The sequence below is a fragment of the Tripterygium wilfordii genome, chromosome 14, assembly GCF_013401445.1.
Source record: "Tripterygium wilfordii isolate XIE 37 chromosome 14, ASM1340144v1, whole genome shotgun sequence".
Classification (NCBI taxonomy): Eukaryota; Viridiplantae; Streptophyta; class Magnoliopsida; order Celastrales; family Celastraceae; genus Tripterygium; species Tripterygium wilfordii.
Genome location: NC_052245.1, coordinates 3,361,265 through 3,384,474, shown reverse-complemented (window position 1 = coordinate 3,384,474; position 23,210 = coordinate 3,361,265). Strand labels below are relative to the sequence as shown.

General features: G+C 32.0%; 2 protein-coding genes across 2 annotated transcripts; one reads left to right on the top strand and one right to left on the bottom strand.

The window, feature by feature from the left end:
- Positions 1-1,429: 1,429 nt before the first annotated feature.
- Positions 1,430-22,990, bottom strand: LOC120014465 (the record flags this gene model as incomplete). Its single annotated transcript, XM_038866425.1, has 9 exons — positions 1,430-1,862; positions 1,983-2,132; positions 2,213-2,266; positions 2,381-2,542; positions 2,626-2,877; positions 2,976-3,062; positions 20,003-20,055; positions 22,803-22,809; positions 22,949-22,990. Coding segments are annotated over 9 exons (1,191 nt in total), but the record flags the coding sequence as incomplete, so codon positions are not given.
- Positions 16,603-19,634, top strand: LOC120014464. Its single transcript, XM_038866423.1, has 3 exons — positions 16,603-18,550; positions 18,630-19,029; positions 19,115-19,634. The coding sequence occupies exons 1-3, from the start codon at positions 17,133-17,135 to the stop codon at positions 19,490-19,492; spliced, it is 2,196 nt and encodes a 731-aa protein (XP_038722351.1). The 5' UTR covers positions 16,603-17,132; the 3' UTR covers positions 19,493-19,634.
- Positions 22,991-23,210: the final 220 nt, after the last annotated feature.

The window sequence follows — 23,210 nt, the reverse complement described above, 5'->3', positions numbered from 1 at the left end:
ATTCTCAACGTTTCTGAGTACAATAGAGAAGAAAGATTGTTTTCCTTGTTCAGTTAAATGACTTTTTATTCATGTATGATTTAAGATTATTTCTTCATAACATGAGTATTTTGTAGAAAACAAGAGGAGTACGTAGCTAGCATATGATTATTTTGCAGAAATCAAGAGTAGTGACGATCTATGAAATAACTTTTTAAGCATATCATGGATCATGGGCAATTAGGATTTTGACCAATAAAAATTGGTGCCCCAATCCTCGACTCCCTTCATGGAGTTCGATGTCGTAGTAGAAGGAATTGTTATTTGTGGTGGTGGTGATTGCTTGAGGAGTCAGTAGAGTGTTGGTTTCATCAGCGACTTGAAGATTTTTAAATTAACTGGCTTTGCCAAAACCTTCTATTGGAAAATGTCCACTCCCCATTTGTGTTGTGGTGTGTTTGCCCGCCTATCTTCCAATTCCGAATCTCTCCTCCCCAATGAACCCCTGAACCACTATCCTTCAAGTCGGTGAAGAGTGAGGCCGGCCAGTATCCCAACAATATGTCATCCCCATAACGCAACCACCAGTTGCAGTCTTTCAAATCCTATATATACGTGTATACATACATACATACATATACGATAAGCTCATCACAATTTTTTGTTCTAAACAAAAATCAAATTCATCTCAAACGAAATATAAAGTTTTTGAGTTTATATCCGACGGTTTAAAATTTTCATGTTAGATCACAATGAATTGGATTTTGTTACGAACAAAACTATATCACTAAATTTGTTATACAAAACACTACACATCTATTATTTTTCAGAATTCCCTAGAATCTTTTAGTGCACCAAAACAGTCATGGACTCCTTCCTTTTAAGAGTAACTTAGTTCCAATTGTTTCCTGCTAGATAAAAAATAGATAATTGTTTTGAATAAAAAATAAATAATTACACCTTGAAGTGAAAGAAAACATACACTTTAATTTGTTTCCCAAATTATGCACTTTTTTTACATATATATATATATATATATATATATATATGGTCAACTAATGGTCATAATACCATTAGTGTGTATGTTTTAAACAACAATTGTGAAGAATCAATTAAGATTGATCCATTTGATTCACGGAATCAAATCTTTGTAATATTCATTGAATCTCTAACCATTGAAGTGGGTGTGTTTTTAAAGAATTTTGAGAAGAATCAATTAGGATTGATTTCACATAATTATCTGTATAAAAGTTAAGTCTATTTGGTGCTCACGTATGGTTATATATTTATGATTCGTAAATCATATTTTTTGAATATTTTGGTCATGGTTAACTTGATTTTCAATCTATTTTGAAAGATTGTTGTCCTTGATCGTTAAATGACTTTCTTTTTTTTTATTGATATGATATGAGATTACTACTACATAGCATGATTATTTTGTAGAAAACAAGAGAAGTGATCATTAATCTATAGATCAATTTTTTTAAGCAAAAAATGGATCATGGGCAATTAGGATTTAGACCAGGACCGCCATAGTAAAAAGAGGTGCCCCAATTTGGACTCCCTTCATAAAGTTTGATGTTGTAGCAGGATTCATGGGTAGCTGTGGCGATGGTTCCTTGAGGAGTCAGTAGAGTGTTAGTTTCATCAGCGACTTGAATATTCTTAAAATAACTGGCTTTGCGATAACCTTTTTCTGCGAAGTGCCCACTCCCCATATCTGTTATGGTGTGTGTCCCGTTTACCTTCACGTCCAAGATCTCTCCTCCCCAGTTAACACATGAAGCACTATCCTTCAAGTGGGTGAAGAGTGACGCCGGCCAGTATCCCAAAAAATTGTCATCCTCATTAATACTCAACCACCAGTTGCCGTCTTCGGGTTCCTATATATACATTCATACATACATTATATGGTCATCACAAGTTAACAGATGAAAAAGAAGAAGAAGAAGAAGAAGAAGAAGAAGAAGAAGAGTTGGTGTTCAGTGTTCTTGAAAATTTACCTTCCAAATATGAGCAGTGACGTCAAATTGTTTTCCTCCATAGGTGGATATAGGTTCCAATATACTTGTACCCAAGGTTATGTGCTTATTGGTTTGGACAAATCCAGGGCATTTCAGATTGTAGCAACCCGTAGATAAATATCCATCTCTCTATGGATTGTGTTCTAGTCAGCTTAAAACAATTTTAACTAAGATACATAAATGAAAAATAATGTGGAGTATTTTCTTACAGTCCAATAAACAAATAGCCGTGGTTGGTGATCTTTATTGATAAATGGGTAGACCTGTTTGTTTACAGAACACCCAAAGTTAAGTTATGGAGAAAGGAAGAAATGAAAGAATGGTAAATATTGTATAACATTATTAGAATGAAATTGATGGGTGGTGATAACACTGACATGCCAACCAACTTCAACCGAATTGAGTTCAGCACGAGGACCTGCCATTAGCCACATTTCGGCTAAGCTGAATTCAAAGGGATATTGAACAAAAGGTTTCCAAACGTTCATAGTTGACTTAGCACCATAATACTTGCCGCCTTGCACACGAGCCATTGCATACTAAACAAAGACCAAACCAACAGAAAATTAGAAAAACTTTCCATCCTGAAAGTATCAACATTAGACAAGTAGATCAATAATACCTCATGTTTATCATCTTCATCTGGATTGTTGCCTACTACTCCAGGACTTGACGATGGAGGGAAGGTGCCAGGCTCCTTCATTCCGAATCTTTGGATAGAGCTTGCTTTCAGTATCTCTTCTTCGGTTACTCTTTTGATAGGAATTGTACCTTCTGGACAACTTCCCTTCGAGTGCCATACTTGTTTAAAGGATCCTCCCTTCGACTCCCTCCGGAAGATCGTATCCTCCTTTGGGAAAGAACTCGGTCTCATCTATATAATGGAAGTGAAATCTTATTATATCAAAATTAATACATAAACCATAAATATATGCACTTGGTCATGGAAGAATAAAAGTATAGACTATTCACCTGAATTGTATGGTTCTTGAGTAAAGGATGATCAAAAGCCGGTTGGTTATGAATAAGAACGCAATCAATTATATCTCCATCTGGACTCTGTTTCACTCAACCATACAAAAAAACCCAACACCATCACATATTAGTTGGGTTCACATACCTCTAAATAATCAAATGTTTATATACATATATCTATATATTATTTTCTCTTATGCAAACTTAAAATATGGGCATATGTTTTCGTCGTTGATTTGAAACATGTGAGACCCAAATATGTACAAGTCGGATCCTAGATGTAGAATAAAATGTGTGGGTACAATTAACCTTGATAGATTTGACATGAGGCTTGTTCAAGTGCTTCAAAAGGTTCTGCACCTCTAGACTTTGGCTTTTGGATGTAACGTATGTCATGGTGGGTATGACCATCAACACAAATACAAGGAAAATTTGTGTCATTGCCACACCCATCTAGTCTTAATCACAACTCTATGTGTAGTCACTATCTCAACCAAAAAAATAAGAAGTGAGGAAAGTAGTTCATCACCTGTGTCTTATATATGGGTTTAGGTGTCAATGTGTCATTTGCCGAGGAGGATTTTTCCTTTCCTCGCATTTTTTAGAGGAATCCTTGGAATCGTCTCTTATTTTTAATTAAATACCTATAATGTCATTTCCAAAAGCACATAATTTTGACACAATTCCAAATCCGCAAACCAAACGAGCAACTAGGGTCATATTCTCAAGAACAAAATCTTCTAATTATGTACCCTAATTTAAACAAATTCCTTATATTCGATTTCCTAGTTGACTTGGAATAGTTTTCCATGTATATTAGATCTCATGGACTCCTTCCTTTTAAGAGTACTTCTTAGTTTCAATGGCTTTGCAAGATAAATTGAATAATTCACCTTGTTTGTATTGTCTATATAAAATATTGTGAAGTGAAAGAAAAACACACACTTTAATTTGTTTTCCAAATTATACAATTTTTTTACTATATATAGTCAATACCATTTGTAATAGTGAATTAAGTCGACTAATTATGTAATCAATATTAGTCCATATGAAATGAAGTTATTGTTAGAAAATATGATAGCAAATAAAGATTAATTAACATAATCAAAATGTTTGTTTGTAATATTAATTAAACCTCTCAACATTATAGTGTGAGTGATCTTAACGGAAATTTAGAAGAATCAATACAGAATTGAAATGTTTGGTAATATAAATAAAAATCTCGTAATACCATTAAAGTGTGATAGTGGTTAATTAAATGTTAGTTGAAAATTTTAATTATTTAAAAGTTTTTTTAAGTCTTTTTTTATTATCATTTGCTATACAGCTAATTTATATTCTGTTAAATTAATTCTCTTTTTGAGTTACGTACTCTCGAGTTGTTGGATAATGTTCATGACATCATGTTATCTATTGTCTCAAAAGTCAAAATAGAATGTGCTCTTATTATTCCTATATAGTATAAGTATATGTCGAAATTATTATTATTATCGTTATTTGTCACCCACATTAATTATATAATATTTATATCAGGAGAAAAAAAAATAGATCATTGTAGTTCAAAGCATATTTTCCATCAAGCAAACAACGAAAATTTTCAATAATTTTTTAGAAACAAAATAAGGAGGGATGCTTTTGGAAGTACGAAGAAAAAATTTATATTATGTAGGAACGATAACATGTTTTTTTTTTTTATTAATCCTTAATTCAAATGTCTAAAACAGATAGAATCTTCAAGATGAATCCCTATTTATTACATACCCTTTTTTGCCCTTTTGATCGAATGAGTACCTTATCTTTTCCCCGTTCTTTATGTAAAACTATCATAAGACAACGTAGAGTCAAGAATGAGTGGAGGTTAGTAGAGGGATTAGGGCAAAACCAATTCAACCATTTGGTATATTAATAATTCAGGCATGCAAAACATTGTGTCTTAAGATTAGTTATTTTGTCATTTAACCAAAGAAGTTAACTTATTGAGTTGGGATATTTCACATTATTTATATTATATTCTAACGCTCCCCTCACTTGTGGGTTGGACAACTCCAACGGCCCAACACGTGCACAACAAACAAGGAGTGGACAACTTCAATGGCCCAACAGACAAAGCCCAACACTAGTAGCTCAAACAAAGGCCCACACTTGGGAAACCTCAACGATTAATAAAATCCACAGAAACAAGGAAAAAAAAACACAATGAAAGTCACAAGCAAAACACAGAACATGAAATCAATAAGAGAGAAAAAGTTGAAACCATAAGCAAAAATTAGTTTCAAGTAAAGTTCAATCGAAAGAGCCATGAGCCAAAAAAAACATAGAAAATAGTTGACCATTTAAAATAATTAATTACTTCAAAATTTGTAGTTGACCGTTCACGGAAAATCAGATTTTTGAAAAATATTTTCCTCCTATTATGACATCTGGGGATGGAGAATAATAATAGTCAACTCAGATTTAAAATTTTAGAAATGAAAACAACTTCTCTTATAAAGGGGATAGGGGAGCACCAATTCTTACTCCAATTCCCTATTAAAACCATTTTAAATCATCAATTAAAATGTGTGATTGAGTATTTTGGTGTTCATAATATTATATTATAATAGATTTTGAAAAAAATCTAAAGACTAAATTCTAACCTATAAACCCTAAACCCTAAACTCTAAACCCAAGAATTAAAATTAAAAATTAAGTCCTAAACCCTAAATTCTAAACCATAAACTCTAGACAATAATTCCTAACTCCTAAACTCTAATATGTCATTTTCAGGAAAAAATCATTATTTAACATAAAGTTATGGGAAGGAATTGGAGTCAAAATTGAAATAAGAATGGAACCCCTCCCATCCCCACCTTTAATTGTTTTCCCAAAATTACGAACTTGCAGGAATACATGCATATGAATAGATTTTTGGCTAAATGTACATATAGGACCCGTAGTAACTTTTATAGATCATACATATATAAATCCATATATGTAATAAGAAGCATTTAACAAAATTTTTTTTTAAAAAAAAGTATCTATTACTGTCAATATTCTCTATTAAACAAGATATTGTTAGTATGTGCATCAATAAATAAAAACATATATAAACACATTTATAATGAAATGAAGTGAGCTTATATTTTCTTGATAAAAATGTTTTTTTTTTGAAAGGGTGAACACCCTATAATTCATTAATTTGGAATAAACCATAACATGTTTACTGAACACAGTTGTTCAGCCATATAAAATAATACTAGTTAGAAAAAAAAAACTTCAATTAAATAATACAGACTTAATAATATAAATTTTGATAAACAATGAACAACGAAAAAATTATTGGGCCACTTTGGACAGATGCTAAAAAAAATTAATTTTTATAAGCAATATTTTCATAAATAATCAGTTACATAATCAAGTTGTCAAATCATGTTCATGTTGCCTATTATCTCAAAAACTCAAAATAGAAGGGATCTTATTATTCAAACACTAAATTAACATTGCATTCGAATAATAGTCTTTTTTACTATTTAATTTTATCAGCAATTTAATTATGATTACATTTCCAGAATTCTAAGTATCAACAAAGTCTTCTAATCCCAATTCGATTTAGATCTAAATATATTTTCTTGGTTATATAGTGTTCTTATATCTCGGATCATGTGTTTGATTACAATTTATATCATATATAATTGATTTGTAATTTTACGTTAATAATATTAAGATTCTTTTATTCATATTAAGAATTTAAGTTTCAAGATTTTTAAATTAAGTACTTACAAATACAACATAAATGAAAATCCTGATTACAACTCCTTTTTTTAATCTTTTAGCGGCTTTTCTTGGGTACACTCCTCTATCTTTATGTACATGTTCTCTCCTTTTTCATTCGAGTAATTACACTTTTAACATTAATTTTAAATCTATATACGATAATCTCTCAAGGTTTATTATCAAAGAAGATCCTTTTGATGTCAATATAATTAATTATATGCTCATAATTCGGTTGTATTTGACTATACAATCATATTTAAAAGCAGGAAAAATCTACAAGCCAGAGATGAATCAATCCTAAATCAAATTCTAAACCATCACAACCACAATGAATTGCAACAAATAATATGAAGAAAATAAATCCCCAATTAAAAATGTCAGAAACCATGAACAAAATTACATCAAAACAACAATTCAATGAAAACCTTATTAATGAACAAAATTACATCAAAACAACAATTCAATGAAAACCTTAATGATTAATAAAATCCACAGCAACAAGAACAAACACACAATGAAAGTCCCAAACAAAACACAGAACATGAAAACAATCAGAGAGAAAAAGTTAAAAATCATACCAAAAATTAGTTCCAAGCAAAGTTCAATTGAAAGGGCCAAAAACAAACACAAAAAATAGTTGACCGTTCAAAATAATTAATTATTTCAAAATTTGTAGTTGACCGTTAACGAAAAATCTGGTTTTTGAAAAATATTTTCCTCATATTATGACATCAGGGGAAGGAGAATATAAATAGTCAACTCAGATTTAATATTTTAGAAATGAAAACTCCTCTTATCAATTTTAGCGGATAGGGGAGTTTCAATTCTTGTCCAATTTTCGACTCCAATTCTCTATCAAAACCATTTTTGAATCATGAATTAAAATGTGTTCATAATCTTTTAGTGTTCATAATATAATATAATAGATTTTGAAAAAAAAATTCTATATATTATAAATTTTAAATCCTAAACTCTAAACCTCAAAAATTAAAAATTAAGTCATAAATCCTAAATTCTAAACTATAAACTCTAAACCCCAAAAATTAAAAATTAAGTCCTATCCTAAACCATAAACAATAATTCCTAACTCCTAAACTTTAATATGTCATTTTCAAAAAAATATTCATGATTTAATATAAGTTATGAGAGTGAATTGGAGCCAAAATTGGAGACAAGAACGGAAACCCCTCCCATCCCCACCTTTAGTTTGTTGTTTGCCCAAAATTACGATTTTGGCTAAATATACATACAAAACCCGTAATAACTTTTATAGATCATACATAAAAAGCAATTAGCAAAAAAATAGATTTTTAAAAAGTATCTATTACTGTCAATATTCTCTGTTAAACAAGGTATTGTTAATATGTGTGAATAAATAAAAACATATATACACACATTTATAATGAAATGAAGTGAGCTTATATTTTCTTGATAAAAATGTTTTTCCTTTTTTTTTTTTGAAAGGGTGAACACCCTATAATTCATTAATTTGGAATAAACCACAAATGTCTACTGAACACGGCTGTTCAGACATATAAAAATAATACTAGTTAGGAAAATAAACTTGATTTAAAAGTAATACAGACATAATAATATAAAGTTTTGATAAACAATAAACAACAAACAAATTATTGGGCCACTTTGGGCAGATGATAAAAAACATTAATAATTTTTTCATAAGCAATATTTTCATAAATAATCAGTTTTCACAAAACAAACGAAGCATGAAGAGTATTTCAAATTTAAATATTATTTAATAACATTAATTGAAAATTTTATGGTCTAATTGTACGATGGGTAACCTTAGCTTAATTCTCTTCTTTAGTTACACAATCAAGTTGTTTGATCATGTTCATGTTGCCTATTATCTCAAAAAGTCAAAATAGAAGGGAATCTTATTATTCCTATATATTATTATTATTCAAATACTAAATTAACACTATGTATTCGAATAATAGTCCTTTTTTACTATTTAATTTTATCAGCAATTTAATTATGATTATATTTCAAGAATTCTAAGTATCAACAAAGTCTTCCAATCCTCTAAGATGATTCATCTAGTAGCCAGAAATTAAGTTAGATACTTAAAAAGCAGGCATGTAAGATATGGTGATTGTAAATACTAAGATTAAAGTTATTTAGGAGCTAAGATTAAAGTTATTTAGGAGCCAAGGTTTAGGGATTTAGATTTTATTGCTTGAGATTTATGATTTTGGGTTTAGAACTTTTATGATTCTAAATCTTACTAACTACGATAAAAATGCTATATACCGTAGTTCACCCTAGGTTTTTTGACACAGCTGAAAGATTTACACAGGAAATAGCTACGCGCATGTGATACCATACTGAGTGAAACCGTGCCGAACCAAGGGCCCATACTGATAGGCTCAAATCACGGGATTTCCCACTATGGACTTTTTTCTCTACTTGCTGCTTTCAGATTTAAGTTCCAAGATTTTAAAATTAAGATTTAAGATTGTTTAATTACTTTTAATCCTAATTACAACATTTTTTAAATCCTTTAGTGGCTTTTCTGAGGTACACTCCTTTACCTTGATGTACATGTTCTCTCATTTTTCATTTGAGTAATTACACTTTTAACATTGATTTTAAATCTATATACGATAATCTATAGTTGAATTATCAAAGAAGATCCTTTTGACGTCAATATGATTAATCGTATACTCATAATTCGGTTTTTATTTGACTATATAATCATATTTAAAAACACGAAAAATCTACAAGCCATAAATGAATCCTAAATCAAATTCAAAACCATCACAACAAAGAATTGCAACAAGTAATACGCAGAGAATAAATCCCCAATTAAAATGTCAGAAACCATGAGCAAAATTACCTCCTAGCAACAATTCAATGAAAACCTCAATGACTAATAAAATCCACCGAAACAAGAAAAAACAGACAATGAAAGTTATAAACGAAACAGAAAAACATGAAATCAATAAGCGTGAAAAAGTTAAAAACCATAAGCAAAAAGTAGCTCGAAGTAAAACTTCAATCAAAAGACACGCAGAGAGAATGACAGTGGACGAGTACATGAAATACTATGGCTAGCAGTAATCAAATAAAAATGAAAAAATTCCATGGAGTTTCAAACTTTGAGATGAAAATGAAAAGGGAAGAAGCAGAAATGTAAGATCTAATCAAGAACCCATGAAGAAGAAACCCCCAAATGACTATAAGGTACCACAGATACCTTGAAGGTAAACAAACAGCATTGTCAAATCAAGGTAATGTATGAGCAACTCCGTAAATTTACGATGAATGCAGTTTTTCCCATTTTAGTATCCTTATTGGTATAATACCAACACAATCTTCATGTAGTATTATTGCGAATTAATGAACATATATAACTATCATTTTTACCAAGACAATAGACAGAGCATTTATTCAGAGGATTGAAAGCAAAGCATCAATGGAAGGTAGAAGCATACAACACCGAGTCAAAACACAGAAATGAGAACTTATCAGAGACCCTATATTTTCTGGAACAAGATGTAGCGCAGAGCATTGAAGGACTAGGTGCAAAGTAAGAAAGAGAGATTGTTTGAAACGGAGCTGTAAGAAACAGAGCTGTTATAGATGGATATATTATTAGAAGAGGGCCTTTAGAATTTTAGAGCCATAGACAAATTTTCAAAACAGTCTCCAAAAGAATAATGTGAAATGTACATATGCATTTTTCAAATTAAAGTCGTTTTTGAGGGAGGACGACAAAAGTTGAAAGTTAAAAAAATCAATGTAAGCAGAGCAAGATAATAATTATCATGAAAAAGCATTTGGAAAATTTGAGGAACTAGGTTAGTAAATCTATTAAGAGAAGGAAAAACAAACCTCAATACTCTCTGTTGGGATTTCATATCTATCAGAAATCAAATATTGAGATAACCAAACCTATCATCATTGCACAAAAATTTCAAAACAGTCAACACAAAATATTGTCAAATGAATATATGAAAATTTTCAAATAATTTGCGGGGAACAAAAATTGCTGGAAAATTAAAAAAAAAAAACAGCATAAGCAGAGAGATACATTCCTGTCAATTGCCGGCATATAACTTTATTATGTCATGCATTCCATAAAAAAAGCACTTGGACATACTCGAGCAACTAGGTTAGTAAATCTAAGATGAGAAGAAAATAAAACCTCAAATCATCATTGATGGGATTTCACATATATCAGAAATGATATCTCCATATGACCAAACCTATCATCATCCAAAAAATTACACTTTTAACATTGATTTTAAATCTATATACGATAATCTCTCGACGTTTATTATCAAAGAAGATCCTTTTGATGTCAATATAATTAATTATATACTCATAATTCAGTTGTTATTTGACTATATAATCATATTTAAAGGCAGGAAAAATCTACAAGCCAGAGATGAATCAATCCTAAATCAAATTCTAAACCATCACAACTACAATGAATTGCAACAAATAATATGAAGAAAATAAATCCCCAATTAAAAATGTCAGAAACCATGAGCAAAAATTACCTCAAAGCAACAATTCAATGGAAATCTCAACGATTAATAAAATCCACAGAAACAAGAAAAAAAAAACACACACACACAATGAAAGTCACAAACAAAACACAGAACATGACATCAATAAGAGAGAAAAGTTAAAAACCATAAGCAAAAATTAGTTCCAAGTTCAATCGAAAGGGCCATAAGCCAAAAACAAACATAGAAAATAGTTGACCGTTTAAAATAATTAATCATTTCAAAATTTGTAGTTGAACGTTAACGGAAAGTCTGTTTTTGAAAACTATTTTCCTCATATTATGACATCTGGGGATGGAGAATATTTTCCTCATTATGACATTAGGGGATGGAGAATATAAATAGTCAACTCAGATTTAATATTTTAGAAATGAAAACAACTCCTCTTTCACCTTTAGGGGATAGGGGAGTTCCAATTCGTGCTCCAATTTTTGACTCCAATTCTCTATCAAAACCATTTTTAAATCATGAATTAAAATGTGTTCATAATATTTTAGTGTTCATAATATTATAATATAATAGATTTTGAAAAAAAAAGTTCTATATACTAAATTCTAAACTATAAACCCTAAACCCTAAATCCCAAACCCCAAAAATTAAAAATTAAGTACTAAATCCTAAATTCTATATACTAAATTCCAAACTATAAACCCTAAATCCCAAACTCTAAACCCCAAAAATTAAAGATTTAAGTCCTAAATCCTAAAACCTAAACCATAAACAATAATTCCTAACTCCTAAACTCTAATATGTCATTTTCAAAAATAAATTCATGATTTAACATAAGTTATGAGAGTGAATTGGAGCAACAATTAGAGACAAGAACTGAAACCCCTCCCATTCCCACCTTTAGTGTGCTGTTTTTCCAAAATTACGAACTTGTAGGAATACATGCATATGAATATATTTTTGGCTAAATGTACATACAGGACCCGTAATAACTTTTATAGATCATACATAAAAAGCATTTAACAAAAAAATAGATTTTTAAGAAGTTTCTATTACTGTCAATATTCTCTATTAAACAAGGTATTGTTAATATGTGTGAATAAATAAAAACATATATACACACATTTATAATGAAATTAAGTGAGCTTATATTTTCTTGATAAAAATATTTTTCCTTCTTTTTTTTTGAAAGAGTGAACACCCTATAATTCATTAATTGGAATAAACCAAACATGTCTACTGAACACAGTTGTTCAGACAAATAAAAATAATACTAGTTAGGAAAACAAAAAACTTGATTTAAAAGTAATACAGACATAATAATATAAATTTTTGATAAACAATAAACAACAAACAAATTATTGGGCCACTTTGGACATATGCTAAAAAACATTAATAATTTTTTCATAAGCAATATTTTCATAAATAATCAGTTTTCGCAACACAAACGAAGCATGAAGAGTATTTCAAATTTAAATGTTATTTAATAACATTAATTGAAAATTTGATGGTCTAATTGCACGATGGCTAACCTTAGATTAATTCTCCTTTTTAGTTACATAATCAAATTGTCAGATCATGTTCACGTTGCCTATTATCTCAAAAAGTCAAAATAGAAGGGAATCATATTATTCCTATATAGTATATGTCATAATAATAATAATATTATTATTATTATTCAAATACTAAATTAACACTATGTATTCGAATAATACTCTTTTTTTACTATTTAATTTTATCAGCAATTTAATTATGATTATATTTCAAGAATTCTAAGTATCAACAGTGTCTTCCAATCCCAATTCGATTTAGATCTAAATATATTTTGATGGTTATATATTGTTCATATATCTTGGATCATGTGTCCGATTCAAATTTATATCATATATAATTGATTTGTAATGTTACGTTAATAATATTAAGATTCTTTTATTCATATTAAGATTTTAAGTTCCAAGATTTAAGATTGTTTAATCACTTTTAATATTAAAGTATTGGTACTTACAAATACAACATAAATGAAAATCCTGATTACAACCTTTTTTTTAATCTTTTTGCATCTTTTCTTGGGTACACTCCTTACCTTGATGTACATGTTCTCTCCTTTTTTATTTGAGTAATTACACTTCTAACATTGATTTTAAATTTATATACGATAATCTATCAGGTTTATTATCAAATAAGATCCTTTTGATGTCAATATAATTAATTATATACTCATAATTCGGTGGTTATTTGACTATGCAATCATATTTAAAAGCAGGAAAAATCTACAAGCCAGAGAGATGAATCCTAAATCAAATTCAAAACCATCACAACAATAAAGAATTCCAACAAATAATATGAAGAAAATAAATCCTAATTAAAAATGTCAAAAACCATGAGCAAAAGTACATCAACAATAATTCCATGAAAACGTCAATGATTAATAAAATCAACAGAAACAAGAAAAAAAAAACACACAATGAAAGTCATTGACAAAACGCAGAACATGAAATCAATAAGAGAGAGTTAAAAACCATAAGCAAAAATTAGTTCCAATTAAAGTTCAATCAAAAGGCCCAAAACAAACATAGATAACAGAAAATAAAGAAATCCAAAAGAATGGACGGTTGGGGAACGAACATGAAGAAATCATCCTCGACTGACTATAAACAAAGTTATAATTCAAACTATGGACGACATCAATCATTGACATACACGCAGAGAGAGTGGCAGTGGACGTGGACAGGAAATACAATGGATGGCAGTAATCAAATAAAAATGAAAAATTCCATGGAGTTTCAAACTTTGAGATGAAAATGAAAAAGGAAGAGGCAGAAATATAAGATCTAATCAAGAACCCATGAAGAAGAAATCCCCAAATGACAATAAGGTATAAACAAAGCTATAATTTTTGGCTGTCACCTATCTAATATTCCAACAAAAACCACAGATACCAAGCACTCAAAAGGAATCGAAGGTAATCAAACAACATTTTCAAGTCAAGTGAATGTATGAGCAACTCTGTAAATTTACGGTGAGTCTGTTTTTTTCCCATATTACTATCCTTATGTATACACCAACACAATCTTCACGTAGTATCATTGCAAATAAATTAACATATATAACTATCCTTATTATCAAGACAATAGATAGAGCATGCATTCAGAGGATTGAAAGCAAGCATCAATAGAAGGTAGAAACAAACACCACCGAGCAATACACAGAAATAAGAACTTATGAGAGACCCTATACTTTCTAGAACAAGATGAAGTGCAGATAGAATTGAAAGAGTAGGAGCAAAGTAATATAGAGAGATTATTTGAAAGACACGTGTTAGGAATAGGATTATAGAGCCATTCAGATTATTTTCAAAATCTAGTCATTGAATTTAAAAGAGGAACAAGAGAGTATGATACATAAATTATATGAAAATAGCCGTTAGCCATAGAAAAAACTTCAAGACAGAATCGCCTGAGAATAATGTGAAATGCACATATGCATATTTTCAAATTAAAACCGTTTGAGGGAGGGGGACAGAAGATGTTGAAAGCTTTAAAACAAATCAACTTAAGCAGAGTAAGATAATACCTATCAATTGCCAACACAAGACTTTATGATGCCATGCACTCCCATTAAAAAATGTTTGGAAATATTCGAGGAACTAGGTTAGTAATCTAAGATGAGAAGGAAATACAAACCTCAATCTTCTTGGTTGGTATTTCATATCTATCAGAAACGATATCTTTAGATAAACAAACCAATCTTCAATACACGAAAGTTTTTTAAAAAAAAAAAAAAAAAACAAAGACATAAAGAAAAATGTGAAATGCACATATATGCTGACATATGTTCAAATTAAAGCCATTTGAGGAAGGTGGACAAAAGTTGTTGTAAAGTTAAAAAAATCAATGTTAGCGTAGCAAGATACATATATGTTTATTGCCGACAACACTTTAATATGTCATGGACTCCATGAAAAAAAAGCATTTGGATATATTTGAGGAACTAGGTTAGCAAATCTATGATGAGGAAGAAATACAAGCCTCAAATCGTCTCTGCTGAGATTGCATATATATCATAAATGATATATTCAAATAACCAAACCTAGCTTCATCCACAAAATTCCTTCTTTTTGAACATGTACACATGTGACATATAGTATTGGGTTAGGGTTTAGGTGCACTCACTACTCACACATGTTTACCAACAGGTCCAATATAAAAACTTTAAAAAAAAAAAAAAAACAGAAAACACTAAAAGAAAAGCATATATACTCACACATCACATGTACATTTGTCAGCAAGCATGTGAAAGAAAAACATATACTCACACATTATACATACACTTGTCACCTGAAAAAAGAAGATACGTACTGAAAATAAAATGCACCTGCAAATTGAGAAAGAGCATGCACGAGTCTATGGAGGGAGGCTCGGCGCTAGAGAGACATGAGTATGAGATCGACAGAGAGAGAAGAAACGAGAGACATAAGAGGCAATCGACGCAGAGGGAAAGGAAGAGATGAGAGACAGCTGAGGCAATCGACAACAGAGGAAAAGGAAGAGACAAGAGACAGCCAAGGAACTCATAACGGAGGAACCTAGAAAAAGAGAGATTAGGGCAAGAATTGTGTGGGTTTCTTAATTTCGAGTAATCCGGCCCAAGCCCACAATCCGCCTAAGCCCAACAGCACAAAGGCGCAAGAAGCGTGCGCAAAAGCACTGCGCTTCACAAGAAGCGAGCGCTTAATCGCGCTTATTGAATCTCTTCGACGTGAGACAAAGCGATGCATGCGCAAGCCTTGCGCATCTCGTCGCTTCTCGCTTAAAGCGCTTGCATTTGACAACACTGATCGAAAGAAAAGGCACACATATATGATTGTTGTCTCTAGCAACAAGAAATGTGAAATTTACAGCCTTATGCTTGATATTACTCCCAATCGCCCATGGCATTTAAAACAATTCATATACTTAGGTCATCAAAAACCATAACATAATTCACTGAAGTCAAGACAAGAACAACCAAAAAGTCAATCCTCTAAGATAATTCATCTAAAGCTGCCACAAATTAAGTTAGAAACTTAGAAAGCAGGCTACCAAAAAATATGGTGATGTTAAAAAGGCCATGCAACATCTTTTACACCAAAACAAAGACTAAAATGACCATTCACAAAATTCCATACATCCCAATTGTGAATATCAAATTTTAAAAGGAATGATCACATGGAAAAGAAAGAGAAAGAAAGAAAGAAAAAAAGAAAGAAGATTATGTGAAAACCGTCAATAAGAGGGTTGTTAGATAACAAAGCAATGTGTCTGTGCATATGCATAAAGGGAACAACATTTGTTAGAATGCAAGAGTTGTATACAAGGTAGTCAAAATCGCGCTTATGCTCGTAAAATCGCTCGATCTTACGATCTTACCTAAGATTTCGAGTAGAATAGTGGTAAACTCGTTGCCACATCAAGATCGACGCAGATCGCGCTTAAACTCGTTAAAATCGCTAAAATCGCGATTTTATACACGATTTTAACGATCTTGAGAACTGTCCTTATAAGCCTATGTGTTAGACTGGGCCTTATTTTTTGGGCCAATTTTTATTATTCTGAGTTCTTATATTATTCTGGCCCAATTCAACCTTAGCCCAAGTTCTTATGTTATTATGGCCCAATTCAACCTTAGCCCAAGTTTTTATGTTATTCTGGCCCAATTCAACCTTAGCCCAAGTTCTTATACAGCCAAGCCAACTCCTTATTACAGTTCGTGAAATTTCTAACCTAGAATACTTCATCGACTGAGAACTGAGAAGACGCCGACAAGTGGTCCTGGAGATGATGCAATAGTGATCTGATACTGAAGTTTCTCTTGACTCTGTGACTATTCTACACCTCGACCATTCTGGTATGCAGTTCTTTGATTTTCAATTAATAAAATGTCAACTTCTGGTTCTGGAAATGCAACTGCAAGTATTAGGAGAAAAAATGCTTCAGGGAGTAGAAATGATATAGGATGGGAATATGGTATTGAGGTTGGTCATGATGCAAAGAAGGTGCAATGTAAATTTTGTGCCAAAATTAGCAGCGGAGGTATATATCGTTTTAAGCATCACCTTGCTTGTACAAACGATAATGTAGGAGCTTGTCGAAGTGTACCCGATGATGTGAGGAAGAGAATGTTGGAGATTTTGTCTCAAGGTATGGAAGCTAAGGAAAGGAAGAGTTTGTTGCGTCAACATGAAATTGGGAGCTCAGTTAGTGAAACACTACCTGAGTCTCAAACTAGGATGACATCAGCTATGTATAAGGGTAAAGGGAAAAAAAATTCTACTCAAGTGACCATGAATGAGCTATTCAAGAAAGATTTGAGAAAAAGTGCATGTAGAAGTATTGGGAGGTGGCTTTACACTTGTGGTATTCCTTTCAACACAGTCAGAAGTCCAGAGTTCACAAAAATGTTTGAAGAGGTAGCTAGACATGGTCCTGGTTTTAAAGCTCCCTCTTACCATGAAGTTAGGGAGACTATGCTCAATGAGGAAGTGAAGGAGACGAGGGATTACATTGAGATACATAAGGCTGAATGGAGAAGAGTAGGGTGTAGCATTATGTCTGATGGCTGGACAGATAAAAAGAGGAGAACAATATGCAATTTCTTGGTGAATAGTCCTAGAGGGACTGTCTTTTTGGAGTCCTTGGACACGTCAGATTTTTCAAAAACAGCACAAAAAATTTTTGAGTTGTTGGATAGGGTTGTTGAGGAAGTTGGGGAAGAAAATGTTGTGCAAGTGATTACTGATAATGATGCATCTTATAAGGCGGCAGGTTCATTGTTGATGGAGAAGAGGAAACATTTATTTTGGACACCATGTGCAGCACATTGCATAGACTTGATGTTGGAGGATTTTGAGAAGAAATTGAAGGTCCATCGTGTGACTATCAAACAAGGTAGGAAGATAACCACATACATATATTCCAGAACATTGCTCATTTCCATGTTGAAACAGTTTACCGAGGGGAGAGATTTGATTAGACCTGCTGTTACTAGGTTTGCTACGGCATATTTGACTTTAGGATGCCTTAGTGAACACAAGGGTGCATTAATGACTATGTTTTCATCTTCAAAGTGGAAGGAAAGCAAGTTTGTACGCACTGAAGAAGGGAAAGGGGTTGAAAACATTGTACTTGATAGTAGATTTTGGAGAGATGTTGGCATATGTCTTAAGGCTGCATTACCATTGATGAAAGTGCTTCGCTTGGTGGATTCGGATGAGCAAGCCGCTATGCCTTTCTTATATGAAGAGATGGATTGTGCAAAGGAGAAAATTCAAGCTAATTTCAATAATGTGGCAAGAAAGTTAGTAAATTTAGTAATTTTTCCATACCATATGCATTGTAATTTTTCAAATACTAATTATTTTATTTTTTGGTTGTAGTTATACGCCTATTTGGAAGATTATTGATGAGAGGTGGACTAAGCAACTTCATAGGCCATTACATGCTGCAGCCCACTATCTAAACCCCCGAATTCATTATCGTCCAAGCTTCAATCCTAATGATAAGGAGGTTAAAAATGGGTTGTTTGATAGCTTGGATACGTTGGTGAAGGAACGAAATGAAAGAAATACAATAATCTCACAGCTTGATATATTCCATCATGGTCAATGTATGTTTTCTAGGATTGATGCTAGGGATTTATTAGAGAAAAAGCATCCTGCTGATTGGTGGAACACTTATGGAGATGATGTTCCCGAACTTCAAAGATTTGCTATTCGAGTGCTTAGTTTAACTTGTAGCTCTTCTGGATGCGAGCGTAACTGGAGTGCATTTGAGATGGTAAGATTCGAGTTTATTTTTTAAGTTTGTTTGTTAAATGTTAGGAACTTCAATACTTCTCAATTAACTCATTGTGTGGTTTTAGGTTCATACCAAGAAAAGGAATCGTCTTCACCAAAAGAAGATGAATGACTTGGTGTTTGTGATGTACAATTCCAAATTGAAGAATAAGAAATTTAGAAGTATGGAGTTGCCAACCTTTGAAGATATTGGTTCAGATAATGAATGGATCACGGAGGGAGGTGTGGATGTTCCTTCTCCTAATGAGGATGTCAATGCTCAAATTGTTGAACCGGTTGGAAATGATGGGATTCATGATATGACAATTGAACTTGATAGCAACCCAATTGAGGATGAAGATATAGAAGAAAATGTGAATATGGAGGAGGGAGAGGGAGATGAATATAATGGGAGTGATGGTGGTGGGAGTGGTGAAGATGATGATCTTGATGATTTGTGTTAATTTATTAGTTTGTATGTTTGTTGTTGGAACATGAGATTGAATTTATGTAGCATGTGTTTAATTTTTAGTATGTTTGATTGTTAGAACTTTGAACATGTATGGCATTATCTAATTATTATTGCATTATGTTATTCTTGTTACATGTCTTAGGATTGCAAAATATGCTTATTTTTACATTGTATGTAAAATCTTACGATTTTACGATTCGATTTTGCGATTCCGATTTTACACCCCTTCTCCGATTCCGATCCGATCTTACGTTTTCACTACCTTGGTTGTATACCTATTGTAGCTGCAATTTAATCAACATTATGGCATGCACTCAGAGAGAACTGAAAGCAAATATGGATAATCACCACCCGAACACCATGAATCCAATTTTTATCAAATATCTAGGAAGGGAAACTTAATAAAATTTTGCTTTGTTTTATTGAGACTTTTCAGCCTTGCTTTGTAAGCTTTAATCCAATGCAAAAGGTACGAATGAAAGAAAGAGGGTATTTAGTATACCTTGAAATTGCTCCAGAGTCGACAACCAAACTTGAAAGTTGTTCTTTCGTTTCCTGCACTTTTTAAGATGTAATTATAGTAAAAGAATGTGAAACATCATATCAACTAAAAATTGTATGTACATTGTTCTGTACGTACGAATCATATTCAGTTTCATAGTTGCAAGCATGCTCACGAATATTCAGATATATTTAAGGAACTAGATGACATTGACAAAAACAAACCTCAGACTACCATGTCCTCTTCCACAAAACATATTTTTAAATTCATGCAACAGGAGCAAACGATGCTTAGAAGTGATTCATGAAATAATACCATTTACTGCAATAATTTAAACCATATTACCATTGATACCTCAAACTTCTCTGTTGGGCTTTGACATCTCTCGGAAATGATATTTGCAATAACCAAACACACCCTCTTCCACAAAACATATATTTGAATCCATGCAACAGTTTAAAAGCAAATGACATATAGAAGTGGCCCACAAAATGATATCATTTTATCCAACATAAAAGTTACAAATTAAAGATAGAGGGTTTGTAGTTTCAATCTAGAGAAAATCCAACAAAACTTTAAAGTTGAAATAACACAATTGAACTATAAAATTGTTCTTTCATCTCATGTACTTCTTAAGATGATGTTATAATAAAAGAGATTTTAAATCTCCCAAACCCACTTTGGTTTTAAATATATTCTAATGACAACATGTTGTAATGGACTAGAATGTAACGACGTAAGAACTACTAAAGGTTACGAGTATGTGAGATCATTTATCTAAAGCAATCATGCTTCAAGTCAAAGATTTAGAAAGCGAACCATGTAAAATATGAAACAGTTAAAAAAAAATCAACACCTATTTTTCCAAGAAAGAGAGAGGTTAAAGGCAGAGATCAACAACTAGGGTGGTACCCGTAGGCCTTGATGACTTTGATTACTTCCAAGAGAGAGACCCCTAAAAACATCAGATAAATTAGCAGAAGCAAATGATAACAAAAATAAGACAGCACAATTGAAGTATACACACAGTCAAAAGTAGGAAGCAGCTCCTTGAGGGATAATGCAAAGCAAACTGGTTGCCACAACCTCCTATGCTAAGGCTTTATTGCAAAGCACATTTACATGCACACAAAAATTGGCAACAATCCCATAAAAACTAAAACGCAAACTCGAAAAAGATCATCGAATCAAAGAGTGAGGCTCGGAAAAAAACTATCAAATAGAAAACAAAGAATCAAGAGGGCATAACCGAGCTGAAATGATCGCAAATAGCTGAATAGGAATCAACAATGCAACATGAAGAGTAAAAATTAAAATCCAAACTTCAAAGAGATCATCGAATCAGATAGGCTTACTCAGTTTGTGCAATGGGTGCAAGCATCTCCCGTCTTTGGTTTTTGCAACTCCCAATATGATCAGTATACTTATTTGAAGGTAAAAAGACTAAAATCCAAGGCCCCTACATGTCAGTTCCCATTCTCATTTTGTAGACTTCCAATCATCTTTTAAATCTCAGTTCAAAATCTCTCAAATGGAGGGGCACAAAGCTACAAGTACAGTTTCACTATTCCAAACGCAGCTTGATAAATTGAAAATTAAAAATACAGATGAAATTACAAAGAGACAAATCTAAAGTGACAACACCTGCTAATTAACTTTGATCTCGCGTGTAAAATTTGATATAAAGCTCGCTAATTGAAGCTAAGTTTAGCATTATTAACCCTATATATGAACTAAAGAAGGTATACCAACATAGTACAAATTTACAATTGAAGCTAAGTTCAAGATATTCAGGAATGTAGCCTTAGGAGTTATCCTGATCAAAATCTACCCGACATGACAAAAATGCAATTCAGAACCTGAGAACTATAGGAAATGGATCACAACTTCCAAGCAAAGATGAAATGCAAGGAAAATAGAATGAACTTAAAAATTGAAGGATAGCCTGCAAAGTAATACAAATATCAGAAAAATGGATTTCACAACAATGAAGTTACAATAACTAACAGACACATATAACACATTCATACTTGTTAAAATAGTCTAAGAAAGCCCCAATAATTTAAGAATGGAGAGCAAATTCAATGTGCACAAGAAGGAAACATACCTCATATAAAATATGCACCATACATCATAACCCTATAGCTAAAATAAGTACTCAACAAATATTCCAAAAAAATACAGATGACACACTCACTACAGTGATCCTTCATTTGAAAGGCAATAATCATGTTGATCCTCTAACTATCTGTCAGCTTATCACCATAGAAAACAAACAGAAGAATGACATTGATTAATAAAGAAATAAAAGTAAGAACAACGACAATATCTCACAACCCACAAAAGCATACTTTTATGCATTAGCCTTCAATTAGCACACCTACTCACAAATCTTATTTTATCAAATCGTCCATACTTTAACAGAGAACTCGACAGGAGAAATAATGGCCCAAGCTAACACAACAAATTAGATTGATTAGCATCCCAACATGAGGGAAAGCACCTATTGAAACCTCTTACAACAGAATGATCAAACAACGAAAAACTAGGCCAAATTATAAACCATTAATCAACAATCTGCTAAAATAGTAGCAAAATAAATATAAACCATTAGATTAAATAACCATGGATCAATAGAATCACAAAGCGGGAACTCATCAAAGCAAAAACGAAAGGTAGAGGCTGGTTAACAGATGCACAACACATCTGTATTCTGCCCCTGAAGTGATTTGAGCTTCCAGAAGAAACAGAGAGCATTTAACTAAACAAAAAAAGAAAAGAAAAGTGATGCATGACGAACCTGGAATCTTCGCAAATCAAGGCTCAAAGGGAAGGCCAAACCCATACCAAGAAATAGACGAGAAAAGAGATCGCATAAGACAATAAATCGAAAAAATCAGAAGATGGAAATGAAGAAGAAAAAATACAATACGGAGAAATACATACCCCAAGGAAGAATGATAAAAGGCACCGCGGAAGAGAATAGGATTAAACTACAGAAATGCAAGAACAAAAAGGAATATAAGATTTTCAGAGAAAATAGAAGAATTACAAACCAGACGGTATCCACACGCACAACAATAGCTGGAACGACCCCAATAACCCATCAATTGCATGAATATACTGAACAAAAACAGGCAGAGAGAGGGGAAGTGGATCAATTCTGGGGTACAATTTCGGGTTCCAGGGAATGCATGTACGATGTACT